General features: G+C 25.7%; 1 protein-coding gene across 2 annotated transcripts in view; it reads left to right on the top strand.

Moving 5' to 3' along the window:
* LOC101235431 (transient receptor potential cation channel subfamily A member 1) overlaps positions 1-16,712 on the top strand; it is a 107,796-nt gene that overhangs the window by 73,725 nt on the left and 17,359 nt on the right. For both annotated transcript variants that reach the window (XM_065793135.1, XM_065793134.1), the window contains exon 12: positions 9,326-9,441. In XM_065793135.1, the coding sequence (XP_065649207.1) occupies positions 9,326-9,441 (116 nt within the window). The remainder of the gene's footprint in view (positions 1-9,325; positions 9,442-16,712) is intronic.

Below are 16,712 nucleotides of genomic sequence, written 5' to 3'. Positions count from 1 at the left end.
GGAATTTTTTATTTTTAAATAAAAAAATTTTTATAAAATAAAGTCTAATACCGTAAAATCGCCTAAATTCGGTCACTTAAGCTTTAAACATTTATTTATCACGCATAAATAAAAAAATTTTAATTATTTTTCCTGAAACATACAGAAAATTATATTGATAATGATATTTTAAAAATAACAACTATTACTCAATATTTAATTTAAAATGAAAACATCTACTTTGACCAAACTTTCAATACCATTTCATATATAAATACTAATAATGTATCGCAAACTTAACGTCACAAATAATGAAAACTAGTTTTTAAATGTTGTTTTATTGTAAAGTTATGGTATTATAAATTCAGGTAATACCAGTAACTAAGGAGGCCGTTGCCCTAAGCTCAAAAAAACAATGTCTTTTGGGGCACCAAGAAAAACGAAAAGTAGCACATATGGCCTTTTTAAATATAAGTAGTAGTATTTTTAATTTTTTTTTTTAATTAGTCAACTATTTTATTACTTTGGCCATTATCACATCTGCTACGCCACTGGTAAAAAAAAATAAATAGATTTTTCAATTAATTTAAAAAATGTTTTTTTCAGTTAATAAAAAAACACTACTTTGCTTTAAATGAGCTTTGTATGTTTATTGGCATTTCTTGCACGTATTGTTGACCATAGTAGAATAGCAAGATCCACAGACCCAATCGTCACAAAATTCGCAATGCATCCATAATTGTCGTGGAGCTGTTATTTTATCTCCAAAAAATGTCACAAGCATAATATTATTTAGAACTCAAAGAACCATCAGTTAATTTTGAAACTATGAACAAATTTGTTATTCAAATAAAATACCATGGTGTGTATCCATTATAAAAATGTCAATATATACTGGTAAATTATCAACATTTCACAAAACTACTGCTAATTGTCTCCTTCATTGTTTATCCGTGAATGACCAAAGTTAGACTATTTCAAAATTTCACTAATTTTAATAAAAAAAGTAGTTAATTTTCAAAAATTAATATTTTTTTTTTTTGTAAGTATAATTAATTTGTTGATTCTTACAAAGATAAAATATAATCATTTATTTTAATAACTTGCTTATTTTAGATTTTAATAGTATGAATTTTTTCAAACTGTTGTTTTGCTGAAGAATTATTTCAGCAGATTGTATTTAAACATTTTTTTTTTTTTTTTATAGATTCATATTTACGAACTAATTACAAATATTGTTTGAGAAAAAGAGTTTGTAAAATTTGAGTTTTGCATGCTTTTTTTGTATTTTTTCTTAAATGACCGAAGTTACATGGTGGCCGAACTTAGGCAATTTTATGGTATATAATTTTTTATAAAATGTATTTTTGAAACTTTTTGAAAGTAATAAATTTTTTATAAAATAATTTTTGAAGCTTTTGTATAATTTTGCCTCATTTGAGACCCAACTTTCAAAAAGCTTTCTTTTTGATAATATTAGGGACTAGGGTGAGCTTTTACTGACTATTAAATTTACTGGAAAATCTGTAAAAAAAAAAAAAACATAATTGACTGTTAAATATAAAAAAAAATGAGAAAACCATAGAAACTTGTTTAAAATTTTATTTTGTTTAAAAATAAAGTCTTTATAAGATTCAGATCTAAAATTTTAGTGATATTTGTTTTATTGATAAAAAACGAGCTTTGAGGAAAAAAAGTGTATTAAGTCATCGAGAAAACAAATGTATCAAGTAAATTGTCTAGATCAAATTTTTTTCATAAATAGTCCAGCAAAAAAAGCTTGTTCAGACTCGATAATTGGAGACTATCCCTCTATCAATACTAAGGAGACTATCCCTCCAAAATAGGGAGACTATCTTTATTTTGGAGGGATAGTTTCCTGTGCATTCATTCTGTGAATTCATTGTTTGAACTGTGGTGCTCTTTATTGGCAGAATGGGAATTGCTTCTTCAAGTTTATCACAAGTGAAATTGGATTATTGTCATGATTTTCTGAGCCACACACTTCTTGAATGAGTTCAACTCAATTCAAGTCATCTGGATTCTTTGGGAAAAACCTAGACAACAAACTTTGCAATTCTTTTGAAGTAAAGATTTTAAAGGATTTTTAAAAACTTCGTACTCTTCAATTTTGGATAAATGTTCTGGAGTGGAAATATATCTGTACAAGCTTACAAGATTGCTCTGCCTTCTGTCTTCAAAACGTCTCAAAGTTTCACTCTTCATTGCAATTCAAAGAGTCTCTTTATCTTTGTCTGTTCACTTAAAAATTTTCTCAGCAGTTAAAAGAGTTGTATCCTTTCTGGATTTGACTTAATCAAGAAGAGCAAAAATGTTGCAAAATATTTTATCTTCATCATCACTGCAAATCATATGAAGAGAAATATCTTTAAATATTTTTCTGATTGAATCTTTAACTTTAAAAAATTGTTGAACCATTGACAGTAGACTGTTCTATCATGTTCTGCAGTCAAGGATGAACAAAACCTCGGTACATCGGGACTACTATGGGAATTAGTTTTGACATGTTGTTGCATAAGATATTTTTAATGTAGGTGATGTGGTAAAATTATTCTGATGCAGCTGTTATTTTATTTTTTATAATTTAAATATATATATATATATATATATATATATATATATATATATATATATATCAGCACTCAGAATTAGGGTTTGCATTGCCTTATGAAGACCTGACAGAGTTTGAGGTTGGCACATTTGTTGATTTCAGAATTTTGAAACTTTACCTTGTTTGCTATTTCAAATAAATTGAAAACAACAAAATGAACACTTTATTTAAGTTCTAAATAAAAGAAAAAACAATGTTTTATTTTGAAAGTTTTTATTTATTTAAATTCTGAATTAAAATTATTTTTAAAAAAATAAACATATTTTTGAAATTTTAAATAAAGTAGTTAAAATAAAAAGAGAATAAAGAATGTTTATTTAAATTCTAAATAAATAAATTAAAATAAAAACAACATAACAAACATTTTATTTAAATTCTAAACAAATTAAATTAAAAACTCTTAAGCAAAATGAATTTTTTGTTTGAATTCTAAAAAAAATATTTAAAAGGAAAAAAGAGAAAATGAATATTTTGATTTAATTCTAAATTTATATATATATCAGCCCTCGGAATTAGGGTCAGCATTCGGCAATGCCGACTTAATTGCCGACTTTTAAGTATTTGAGGTCAGCAAAAAATTGCCGACCTCGTTTCTATGTTTTATGGTGAGACCTTTGTATCAGATTTTTTTTGCTGACCTGATGCCAACCTCTAAAAGATTGAGGTCAGCAATTTATTGCCAACCTCATTTTTCCGATTAATTCCGAGGGTTGATATATATATATATATATATATATATATATATATATATATATATATATATATATATATATATATATATATATATATATATATATATATATATATATATATATATATATATATATATATATTAGAGGCAATAACACAATTAGAATATTATCTGACTATAGTTTTTTTTTTATAGTTTTTTTTTTATAGTTTTTTTATAGTTTTTTTTATAGTTTTTTTTACTTTTAGTCCAAATTAACTGTTTCACATTTAGCTCGGAAAGGCTATTGCATTTATTGTTGATTACTCCTCCTCCCACAGAGTTAACTCTTTTTGATTAACGATTTGTACCTTGTGCAGAAAGAAGATCAAGTGCAATATGGACAATCTGAACATCCCAATTAAAGGACAATCTGAACATCCCAATGTTTTGTCTTTGGTGTACACAGTAATTTCAAATTTTAATTGCTGATCTAAAGTTCTTCTCTCTGGTAGGGTACAATTTTTAGAAACATGTTAAAACATTTTATCTATATTTCCATTTGTTTCAGATGAGATATTTATTTCCTTGAATTTGAATTACATCGGGATGCATAAAAATACTCAAATCTTTTTTTCAGATTCCATTAAGATTCCACAATTTGCTTTTCTGCTAAGGTAAGATTGCTGATTTAGATTGGGGGTCTAAGAAGGTAGTGATAAGAAAAACATCTTCACTTAATTCAAACCTGGTTTCCAACTGCATAGTGAGATCATAAACAAATTTATTTATCCCTTTTTTATCTATTTAGCAAAGACAATTTTCAAAGTTGTAATGCACGGATAAACTAAATTAACGCTCACACTTTTTTCAGCACTTAGTTTAGTAGTGGCTTTAGATACTGCATTTAAAGGAGGATAAATTAAATATGTCAATTGTAAATAATTTTACTTGTGTTTCAGTTAGACAAGTTGGTGCCAACATCCATACAGTTTTTTTTCTGTGTGCACTCAACTAGAGTTTGTTTTAAAGAATCATGATCTTTTTTAATCCATCCCGTTAAATTAAAAGAGCTGTTAAAGCGCGTTTCCACAGTTATTTTGAGAAATCTGAGCCACTTTTTAAGAGCTGCCTGTCCAACTGATGATGAGTGAAAAAATCCAACTCATTTATGACCTTTGCTAATTAATGTCACAAGAATTAGTTGGTTTTGGATAGCTAATTTCACACAAAGTTGGAGTTTATGAGCACAGTAGCCTAGTCAATCGATTCCAAGAAGTTTAAGTGCACACGGCATACTAGGAGTAATGTCAGTTATAGCTTGTAAAATATTATCTGAAGTCAAGTCAAATTTGACAGCACGTTTTTTATAATTTCTTCAGTGGAAGTAGCTTTGTGACAAGCATTAGTTGTTTCCATATTTACAACTGATAAACAGCGTGGTTTTAAAACCCACAAGGATGAAAGATAGTGACAAGTAGAAACAAGAAAGTTATTGCCGTTGTCAGCTTTAAAGTGATAAAAGTGATGCTAGCTTTGGAGATAAACTACTGTTTTATACTTTGTTGGAAGCTATTATATAGATCATCAGCCATATCACCCAAGTTTGGAAATAAAGTGGTTGAGTATGGTGGTAGATATTGTCCTTGAATAAACACCAAGCACAAATTGATGAGGCCAGATTCAGAAGCTTTTTCAAATGATCTTCCATCTTCAAGTATGAAACTAAGCACTGCACGATCATACTTTTTTTAAATAATTGTATCTATTCAAGGTCCAATAAAATGTTAGTTTAATGAAAAGCCTGATTATTTTTTGATTATGTTATCGGAATTTTTTTTTGTAGCAGATGCGAGCTTTTTAGATGCTTCTTCGTGTAGCTTTTCATGATCACTTTTTTAATGGTTCTATAAACAAGATAAAGTTCCAGTTTTCTAAACAGAATACTTTTAATTGCAATATTTCTGTTTGCATTGCCAGAATGTTCCCTTTTTTTTTCAAAGAATTCTACTAACTACTAACGCTAAAAAGAAAGTTTACACGTTACTAGTTTGCACTCTGCTTTGTTTAAATCCCTAATTGGCAATTATTTTTATTAAATTATGTTACAAAGTTTCATTACCACTGAACTTTCCAATATATGTTAATTTTTTAACAACTTTTTAATGCAGTATGTATAAAAACAAAAAAAGTTAAGGTGATTCATAAAATAATGAAATCATGAAAATGTTTTAGAAAACATTTTCCTCAAAGTTTGTCTATTTTAAGAGTATTTAGAGGTTGCTATGATTTGTTAATTTTGTTAATTTGTCATAAAAAGTGTATAACATTGTATTATAGTTTTGTTATATTAGTATAATCTGATATTAATCATTTAGATATAAAATTGGTGTGGTATTAATTTGGATTTGTCTTTAGATACAACTTCTTCAAATACAGGATTAAATACTGGTGCCTGTACAGTTCTTAAACAAGCTTTGAACAAATCTTGTGTTTCCTATATGAATCATGTTTTCAAGACTATGATTTCCACAATTTTTACAACAGCTTCACAACATTATAATGAACCAAAAAAATAATTAAAATATCAAAAGTGGTGCAAATATATAATGAAATTTATTTGGAAAATAAAGTGGCTAATTTTCCCTGACCTCCCCTGGGGATTTGAATATTTCAAAAAAGACCATTTTACTATTTATTCATTAAATCACTGTCATAATTGGATCATTTTATCAATTAACAAAATTTCAGCTCAAAATGTTAAAAATTCCTCAAGATAATACATTTTTAAATATAATCTGGTTTCTGCAATATTTTTATTTGTATATTTATCAACTTGCCCTTGAATAGTTGTTAAAAATATTAATAAATTTTGCATTTTGCAAGTTTTTTAGAAAAGGAATCAAAAAATAGTACTTAAACCTAAAAAGGTAAACTGTTTAAGTTTTTCTTTGTTTTTTAGTTTAAGAGACTTTTTTTTAAGATTTTAAGAATATGCTTATAAGAACATAGAAAAAAATATATAGAACACATACATAAAAAAAACTGGTTAAATGTTTTTTTCATACACTTTAATTGTTGGTTTGATAAAATCTTTTACCAATTTAATTTTCTCTTTCAAAACAGTTATTGCCACAGAGAAATCTTTTTATAAACTTTTGCATTTTTTTATAATCAAAATCATGAGTCCAATGTACTCATTAAGATCTTAATTTTTATTATTTTTACAGGCTTAAACTTTTTAAATCATTAATTAAGCACAAATCATCAGCAAAATTTAAGTTGATCGAAGAATGTTTTTTCGCATGAACTGAAGCTACATATATTGCTGTCTTTAAACATACTTTTTCTTCCTCTGCCTCTCTTCCTTCTAGAAAAAGAATGAGATTTTTAAACAGATTTTTATAATCATTTCTGAGGAACATATAAAGTTACAAAGCTTTTTTATAAAAATATAAACTTTTTTCTTCATATCTTCTAAAGGAGTTCCACTAACTTTGCACCACAGATAACTGATTCCAAACCGTGTTAAGAAGCGTTAAGCTGTTTTCATTTTACATATGAAATGGCAGTTTTACCTACGCATTAATCTACTTTAAATAGACTTTTGATATAGTTTATGTAGAAAATTGCAGTAATTAATTGTTGTAAAAAATATTTTCACCACAATTGTGAAATAATTTTTTTTATTAAAAAAAAACAACCAATAGTTTATTAAATTTTTTTCTGCTTTCGGTTTTTAGAAAATTTTTAATTTAAATTTATTTTATTATATTTTAATTTAAGTCATTATTAAACAATAATAAATTTAAATTTATTTTATTCAATTTAATTAAGAAATTTTTAAAAATTAAAATGCGTCGTTTTACAATTTTTTTTTTTTTACTTTTAAAATTTTCAAACTATATTAAAGAAAGTTCTTTTTATCAAATTTAATTTCAATTACTTTTTTTAGGTTGTTTTACATTCCACTATTTTGTTTCTTTATTTATAGTTCCAAATCAATAAATTTTTTATCCTGTTACAAAAGTGCTAATATACAAAAGTACTTAATGCTTATAACTGTATATAAATGCATTGCTGGATAAACCATAATCAAGCCAGTAGGCAAAATTTTTTTAGACAATTTTTTTAGTAAACTTTAACAAATTTATGAAAAGATGATTTTTTTTTTAGTTTTGAAATTGTTTTTTAATAAAAGTTTTTTCATTATCATTAATTTTTTAGATTGATCATAGAATGAACATGGATTAGAAATGATTAACTAGTTTATAAGTAGTACATAAGACAATAATGTTGTGTTATGAATGTTTTAAGTTAGTTTTTTTTTATAACAATATTGTTAATTTAAAGATATTTAGACTTTAAATGATTTTTAATGTTGTTTATGACAGTTAAATTTAACAAATTAAATTTAATTACTTTTAAAATAGGCAACATAATTTAACTTTTAATGATATAGGTATGTATATTGAGTAAAGTTACATTTACTTGCATTATGCTTTTCTGTTAGGCAACAAAATCTCATAACAAGGCATGTAGTCCTTTTTTTTTTTTTTTTTTTATTTTTGACATTTTCGTAATGTATTGACCAAGCAGCTTTGAATTATGTGTAAATAGGTTTTGATAGATCTTTGTTTTTTGTTTTAGTGATTGCATTTATTGCATGTAATATGTGTCATTCTTGAGAATGTTTTCTACAAAGAAGTCTTAACAGAGGTCAATCTAAAAAATTTTTAAATACTGATGCAATCCTTTTTAAATACTGATGCAACCCTTTTTAAATACTGATGCAACCCTTTTTATAGTTACATGCTGTGATTGAGGTTATATTATGACTAGCATCTCATCGTGTTGCGTTTTTATCTAAATACCAGCCTGGACTTGTAACAACATTAGCGAGACAATAGTTTACTAATGTAGTTTTCATTTATAGTCAAAACGTTCTTTTGTATCGATTTGCAAAATTAAATTATTATTTTTACTTCTTTCTTTATACCAACAGAAAATTTGCCATGTTTTTTGTATAAGTTTATCAATATCCACTATTACTGTCACTTTCTTTTGTTATGTATTAGTTGATCGTTTTTCATTTTCTTTATAGCTGTTAAATTGAAATTCTTCATTGTTAATATTTTCTAATAAAAATAACTCTGGATATCTATTAATATAATTGTCATTTTGAGTGTTTTAGGGTAAAATAATTTTTTTTTTGAATTTCTCAGCTTTCTGTGACATTCTCTGTTGGAAAAAAATTTTTGACATTTTTTTCTATTTTGTCTATTATCATTTCCTTGTAGTTTTTTGTTCCTCATAAAACAAAATATGACATTCCTTTTTATCTTTTGATTGAAATTTATCTTTTTAATTTATTTAATAAAGTCAATTAATTTATATTAAATATTAAAAATGTAATATAAAACTAATGTAATAAGAAATGCAGTATTAAACTTAATTACTTAATATTAACATATATATATATATATATATATATATATATATATATATATATATATATATATATATATATATATATATATATATATATATATAATATATATATATATATAAATATATATATATATATATATATATATATATATATATATATATATATATATATTATGTTAGTGTATTCTACAAATAGAGTGCTGGATGTTCTTAAAGAACAAGGCAATAATAAGTTAGTAAAAATACTTACCTAATTTAACTTGTCTTACAGCAGCTGTTTCTCCTTCTGTAGGTTCATCATGAAGAATTCTTATTTCCTCTTATCAGAAAGATTCTTCCTGATTAACCCACAGAAGCAGAAACAGCCTGTCAAAGACAAAATTAGATAAGTGTTTTTACTAATTTATATATATATACATATATATATACATACACATACACACACACACACACATACTTGCATGAAAGTCTTGTCAGAAAGTTAATATTACATTATGTTGACAAGAAGTTTTTTCTTTATTTTAATTTTTCTACTTTAATTTGTTTAATGTGATTTGACAATTTAGAGTAATTATAGTTCCTTTTAATTCAAGGGAGACAGCTATTACAATAATCAGTAATAATAATTGGAAAATGGCTTTACATAATACCACTTTTGAAGGAAATGAACTTACAACACCAATTAGAAAAATGATTAAAAAACTTCCTGGTATTTTTATATTTTTATTTGTATACATTTTTTTTTTGGTACTACTATTATGATTTTAATAATTTAAGAAACCTTTACTCTATATAATGCTTAGTAAGCTCAGTATGCATAGACAGTACTGAAAGCCTTACTCTATATAATGCTTAAGAAGTTCAGTACACATAGACAGTACTGAAAGGTTTACTCTATATAATGCTTAGGAAGCTCAGTACGCATAGATAGTACTGAGCTTTCTAAGCAAAAGGCTATGTAAGCAAAAGCAATGTAGTTGTGTATGTAGCTATATAGTTGGCTGATTCTTGCTAATTAACTCAGTTTTAACAAAGACTTATTATATGATTTCAACAACGCGCACCAAAAGATTTTACAGGGGTACCAAGTTCAACATGGTGCTATTTATACTCTTGTATTTTACGCCTGTTGTTGAAATCAGTTTTTCTGCAAGCTACCAAAGAGTTTCTAAAATCTTATTTAGGAATTATTTTAAGTCAGAGGGAAATTGGAACATGTATATTAAAGAACTAGTATAAAATATCAGAAATTACAAAATATTAGGTACTAAGAGATATACCAAAAACTATATAAATCATGACCTTTATGAAGTATAAAGAAATAGATAAATTATATGAAAGTATTTAAAATATCAGGACTTACAGAAATCATTATGAACTATGCAAAACAGAGGTGTGACCAAGTCATTGTTTTATAAGTCACAAGTTAATATCAAGTTGTCGCATTAAAATTAAGTTCCAACTCAAGCAAGACTTGCTCAGTTTGCATATCAAGTCCACATGTATATATTTTGTATTTCAAGTCAACATATATATATTTTGTTTAATCCTAACGCATGTTTTTTTGATCCATTTTATGTTGTAAACTACTCATTATGTATTATAATTAAATTTTATCACACTTCCTAGTAAAAACAGATTAAGTTAAGCAACTAAACATCCACAAGTAGAAATAAAATATTAATTTTGAAGTACATGTATAGATTTTGTTTAGTACATGTTTTTATGATCCATTGCATTTGCAAAATAAGTAGATATTAAAAATGTTGGTTGTAAATAAAAAATAAATTTTTAATACGGGTATTTCATAAATCATATAAAATAAAGAAAAAAATTAAACTTAACTTAATATTCACTTTTCTTTCTTTTGATATACCTCCTCCAAAACATCAAGATGACAAGCACATGATCAGGCCTTGTTAAGAAGCGTTACGCAGCTCGCATTTTGCTTGCGAAAAGGCGATTTGCCTACACGTTCAGCAGTTTTGCGCTACGCAAAAACTTATATCTTTTAGAATATTTAAATTATCTTTTGATTGTCGTTAACGTGACGTTTATTCAGAGGAAATAATGTCGTAAGTAAAAGCATTTAACCGCAATTGTAAACATAGATTTTTTGTTAAAGAAGCAGTTTGTTTCATAATTTTTTGTTGTTGTTGTTAAAAATTAGTTAAAAAAAATAAAGTGTTTTAAGTTTTATCTTAAGGAATTAAGTATATAAATTCCTTTTAAATATAAAAATTATTTTAAGTCATAATAGTTAAAAAAATGCACGATTTATTTTGATGTAAATATTTTATTAATAAGATATTTTGTTTATTGTTAATTCAATAACGTAAAGTTTTAATGACGTTCGTTTAATTTATGAAAATAAATTATGATCACGAATATGTTATCGGTAACTGATAAATAACAAAAAAAAACTCTTAATTGTTTAAAAACATTATTAAAAAGAGTTCACAAATTAAATAAGAAAAAATTTATTAACAGTTAATAAAATAACCAAAAACCAACTGTAAAATCATAAGAAAATAAACAAACATTATTTTACGTTTCATGAAAAAAATATTTTTTTCAAAATAAAATTTAGTTCATATTTGAAAAAAATAATAAAAATGATTTTTTAAATAAGAACTTAGATTTTATTTGTAACTTTTGTTATAGTGAGAAAAAAACAAACTGTTTGTATGATTTTTAACGCGGTAATAAAATAACTTTAATTACAATGCGGTACTTAAAAAGACGCTAGTGACGCAATATAACTTCTAACAATGCAAAATATATTTGCTGAGTTACTTAGAAATGCGTTACGCTTTTTCGCTATGCAGCGAAATCTTGTAACAAGGCCTGCATGATGTTCCATTCGCATTGATGAAAAAGTTGGATTTAAGTCAGCTGATATGAGGTAAATTAAATCTGAAAAGAGGCTTTGAGTCTAGTCATTTTTACTCCAACTTAAAGCCTAGTCATTTTTGCATTTATGAAGATGCCAAGAAACATTTATTAAAATATGCCTGAAATTTTTATAAACTTATTATGACTATCTCTCCCTGTGTGTCAATTCTATTGCTTCCTCCAATTGCTTCAGGATACCTGCCAATTTCTCAGACTGATTCCACTTTTGCACTGTAAAAAACAACTCTTTGTGACTATGTGACTTCACACTAAATTCATTGCTTGTGTTTTCTGAATATAAATATGACAGCGTAGTGTATTATTTTACAATCATTTCAAATATTATCTGAAAAGAATAAAAAAAAAGACTTGTTGAAAAATTTGTATAGTTGATCTTCAAGCGCTTTTGCTGGTAACTAGGAAACTGACTTTTAACAAATTAAAAAAGAAAGTAATCACAAGTGAAATAGAAGACTGTTTTGGCGCTATTATGGCATTTCAAAACATTGTTTTAAGTTTATATAAACAAAAATAATAATATAGTCTTCATTAACTATTCGTTTAAATCATTAGTGATCTAAATCAAATGGTGATTTCAATCATGAACATGTAGTCGTTTATGTTTTTAATGACATGAATTTGATCGGAATTACTTTCGTTTACTGTTAATGAGTAACAGTTTTCATTGTTGTTTTTGTTTTCCTCAGAAGAAGTATTGGTTATGTTACGAAATACACATTTGTGACACCCAACACCTGGTTTAGAAGCGTGATAAATTTTGGAGGTTTGCAAGATTTTTTATCGATTTTTTGTTGTGAAATTGATGGACAGTACAAATCAAGGGAAGCTTTGATTACAAATTTTGAACCTATATTCCAAGCGCTGCACTAGAGCAAGATTTAGGAATATTTTGTGCTACCTTACTTTTGTGCTATAAAAATTCCACTCCTGCATGAGACATTACAACTGGACCTGGTAAATTTCTTTGTGGAAAGTATTTTTCCCAGAATTTTGTCAAGGTTTACTGCAATTTGAAATATGACACTTAACAATCATTAAAAAATATTGACTTTGTCTCACCTAATTTGCTTTGAATCTTGCTCTGGAAATGTTGGCAGTTAAGAAGGTTCAACATATTTAAACTGAATTGTTATTAACTAATTTATAGACCATATTTTAGCTAAAGTTTCTGCAGCTTTACAAGAGAAAATTGTCTTAAATAATGTCAATTGTCTTTCTAAATGCATTAAGATGTGTCCCAAAATGATCATGTTCCAAAACAACCCTGCTAACTCTTGACTCAGCAGAGCCATACACTGTTCTACTCCATTATATGCTGAATAGTGAGGTGCATAAATTCTTGTTAGATCATCTAAATTTTATTTAGATAATCTTGCAAAATGCAACTTGCATTGGTTTGGGAAACCTTAGATTTTCATCAAGGCTTCCGTCATATGCAACAACAAATATAGACCTCCTGGAGTGCAAATGTGAAGCTTTAAATTTTCAATTGAAACAAGACACTTCAAATCACAGCCATTAGTAAAAGTCAATAATACAAACTGCATAAACTGATGATATAAAGTCATATCTTGAAACCACTAAAATATTTTGATTTTGCAAACGGACTTGATAATCAAGATGCATCAAAATTGATAATTGTTTTATTGCACCTGCTATACTTAGCTTTGTCTTCTAGACATAAAAACATAACTCTTAACCAAACATTGAATAGATTTCTTTCATGTATTGCATGCTTGCAAATGTAAATCCAGCATTTACATGTTTATTGCAAGCTGTTTCAACAGTTCTGATCAATTTTACAGGAACTGTTATAATGGGATGTTTTCCTTTAAGTATGTTTGATCACTTAAGGTAGCCATATTGAATAAGTTGAAGATCATGTTAAACAATATGCCTATTTTATTAGGTTTTTGTTTAAGTCACCAAGTGTATTACATTATCATAACTTATGCGATATTTGTCAATGGCAATGATTACAATGGCATTAATAAGATTTGGCTGATCAATTACTGGCTGATCTACAATTAGTTAAATACATTTTTTTTCTCTACTTAATTTAGAAAGCTTTAATTTTAAGTAGGGCATGTCATCAATTATATCATTAGGCGTTTGTTTTAAACTTACTGTGTTTTCTTTGGCAGATTGCCTTATGTTTAATTTTTAACACATTTTTTTAGTTTTATTTGTTTATTTAAAAAAATCAATTTTATTTTAAGTTCGCCTGTTATCAATCTTGCATGGTACGCATTTATCAATGTTAACAACTGCTATTGTAGTTGCAAAATTCCGATTTGAATTTTTTCTTTTTATGAAGTATGAGTTTATGTAGGCTTATCAACTGGTGCTTTCTTTTTTAATTTTTGACTTTTTTGAATATCAAATGATATCTATATTTTTATATCTTAAATATCTCATAATTTAAATATATCAATAGTTATATATATCAATAGTTATGATATCAAATGATATCATATTTTTTGGTATCAAATTTATAAGAAGAAACTAGTGTTTTTTATAAATTTCAAAATCTATTTTGTATGCTTCATCAGAAATTAGTAAAGCTCTTGGTCTCTCATCTGATATTTTGTTTATGAGAGGAAGCTTCACTGCTATAAACTTGATTTTTAAATGTTTTATTTTCCAGTTTTTTTAAGTTCTTTTAAATCTGATTTATATGTCAGTTCTTTATGCTTAACTTTATACTAGTGTTGTTATCGACTTCAACTAAATAGACTAAAGTCGAAATTAGTTGACTTTTAGTCTATTTAGTTTAATGAAAAATTGAACAGTCAATTTAATCAACTATGGACCTCCTACTAATCAACTAAAAGTCGATTTAGTCAAGTAAAAATCTTAAAATCATTTTATCTTTTCATTCGATTTAACTTTTCAGTCTTTAATTTTTTTTTGTTCATTTAATAATGATAGTATGTACTATTACAACTATTACCTAGTTTTTTGTTTACTCCTAAAGTTTTATCTAATTCTTGGCATGTTAGCATTATTTATACCTTGTTAAACTTTGAATTATGTTTTTCATTAACTTTTTTTACGTTTACTCGATGCTTGTGATTTTCATAAATACTTTCATACAGGGCCGCTCCAAGTTGGCTCAGGGCCCTGGGACAAGTTGTGAAGCTCCAAAATCTAAATGTCATTAATCTATACAATCACATTGTAAACATGATTGTAATTACTTTTTTTATATATAGCAAGTATAAAGATGGAAGATAATATTAAGAACTTTTTATAGAAATAAAGAAATTACAGATTGAGAGAGGTAAAAATTTGCATGTGTGTCCAGGCAAATAGGTAATTTAATAGATAATACGTAGACGGTAGTGGTGCAGTGGTAGAGCGCTCGCTTTATAAGTGAGAGGTTCTAAGTTAAATTCCCACCATGTCCCTTGTAGCACTGCGTTTAACTTGTTTTTTCGTAATAGATTGTCCAATTGTCAGAGCTACCCTTCTTTCCTCCATTATTAATTAAATAATATGATATTAAAAAATAGAAATCGTATATAAATTACTTTATTATTTTTATTAAAACTTATTTCAAAAAATAAATTATTCCAATATTCCACTAAATTGACTTTTGGTTGATTTCAAAAATGTATTAGTCAATTTAGTCGACAGTTGAATTATTTAATAGTTGTATTAACACTACTTTATACCACGATTTAATTAAACAAAATAAAATAAAACAAAATAGCTTCTTTTTATTACTTCTATTTACTTTTTTGTGGTATAGTTTTTACTATTTGTTAGTAAATTCATTTGTACTTTTCATTATTATCCATTTTAATTATTCCACCAGCAAACTAATTTTTAACTGACTATTTAAAGTTTTTTACAAGTTAAATTTTTACTGTCTAATTTTTATTTTACTTTTTATTTTTTTACTTGATCTTTTTTAACTACTTAAATTTTTACTATATATAAATTTACAAGTTACACAAATTACTAACAGGAAGGGGGGGTGGTTGTTTGGTTAGCTTTGAAATAGTTTATAGTGTCTTATTTTTACTATTAAACATTTTTTTAAAAAGTTTATAACTTATTATATATATATATATATATATATATATATATATATATATATATATATATATATATATATATATATATATATATATATATATATATATATATATATGCCACCACCACCACCGCCAACTGAAAAAACCGCCAAAAAGTTTATAATTTATTAAACATATATATATGCCACCTGCCACCATAAGTTAGCAAAAACAATAAACTTTAAACAATAAATGTTTTTTAAAAGATAATTTATTAAAAATTCAAATTTGAAAAAAATCTAAATTCTTTTTATTTATAAAATTATTTTTCAAAACTTTTGAGCATCAATTTTAATGTCTATGAAAAATGATATGCAACATTTCAAAATATAAAGAATGCTTTTTTATGACTTATTATTTTTACTTTTTATTTTATTTAAACTTTTTTAAAGGTGGGTATTTCAAAAGCATATATTCGCTTTTTTAAATCATAAAGGAAGGACGGGGGGTTGGGAAAGGATTTAAAAGTAGGCATAGCAACAGGGAAAAGGTGGAGTTCAAATTTCAAAATTTTTGGCTAACCTCCTTTATGAACAACTCCTAATTATAAAGAAAATTGTTTTGAATATTTTTTAGTGAATGAGATAAAGAAATAAGAAAAAAAGCTAAAACTTAAAATAAAATGACTGCAAGCCTAAATCAAATCCCAAGTCCGTTTTGGTTGGCGCATTTAAAAAATTTAGTTGCTAATAAATTATTAATTTAAAATGATAACATAATAAAGTTTTAAATGAAATAAATAATAAAGTTTCATTTAAATTAGTAATAAAAATTAATTTTTTTGCAACATTTTATTAGCAAAGATAAAAAAATAAAATGTGTAATTAAAAAGAAGAATTTAGAGTAAATTCGCTTTAACATCTTTTTGCTTTTCAAAGCAAATTTGATAATAAAAATTTCATAATCTTAAACTTTAATTTCTCACTACCGTTAACATTATATATCACATATGCCTGAAGCTAAAATAGAATGTAAACAAATT

Source organism: Hydra vulgaris, chromosome 03 (genome assembly GCF_038396675.1).
Source record: "Hydra vulgaris chromosome 03, alternate assembly HydraT2T_AEP".
Classification (NCBI taxonomy): domain Eukaryota; kingdom Metazoa; phylum Cnidaria; class Hydrozoa; order Anthoathecata; family Hydridae; genus Hydra; species Hydra vulgaris.
The sequence above is the reverse complement of the archived record's forward strand: the minus strand, read 5'-3'. Positions and strand labels throughout refer to the sequence as shown.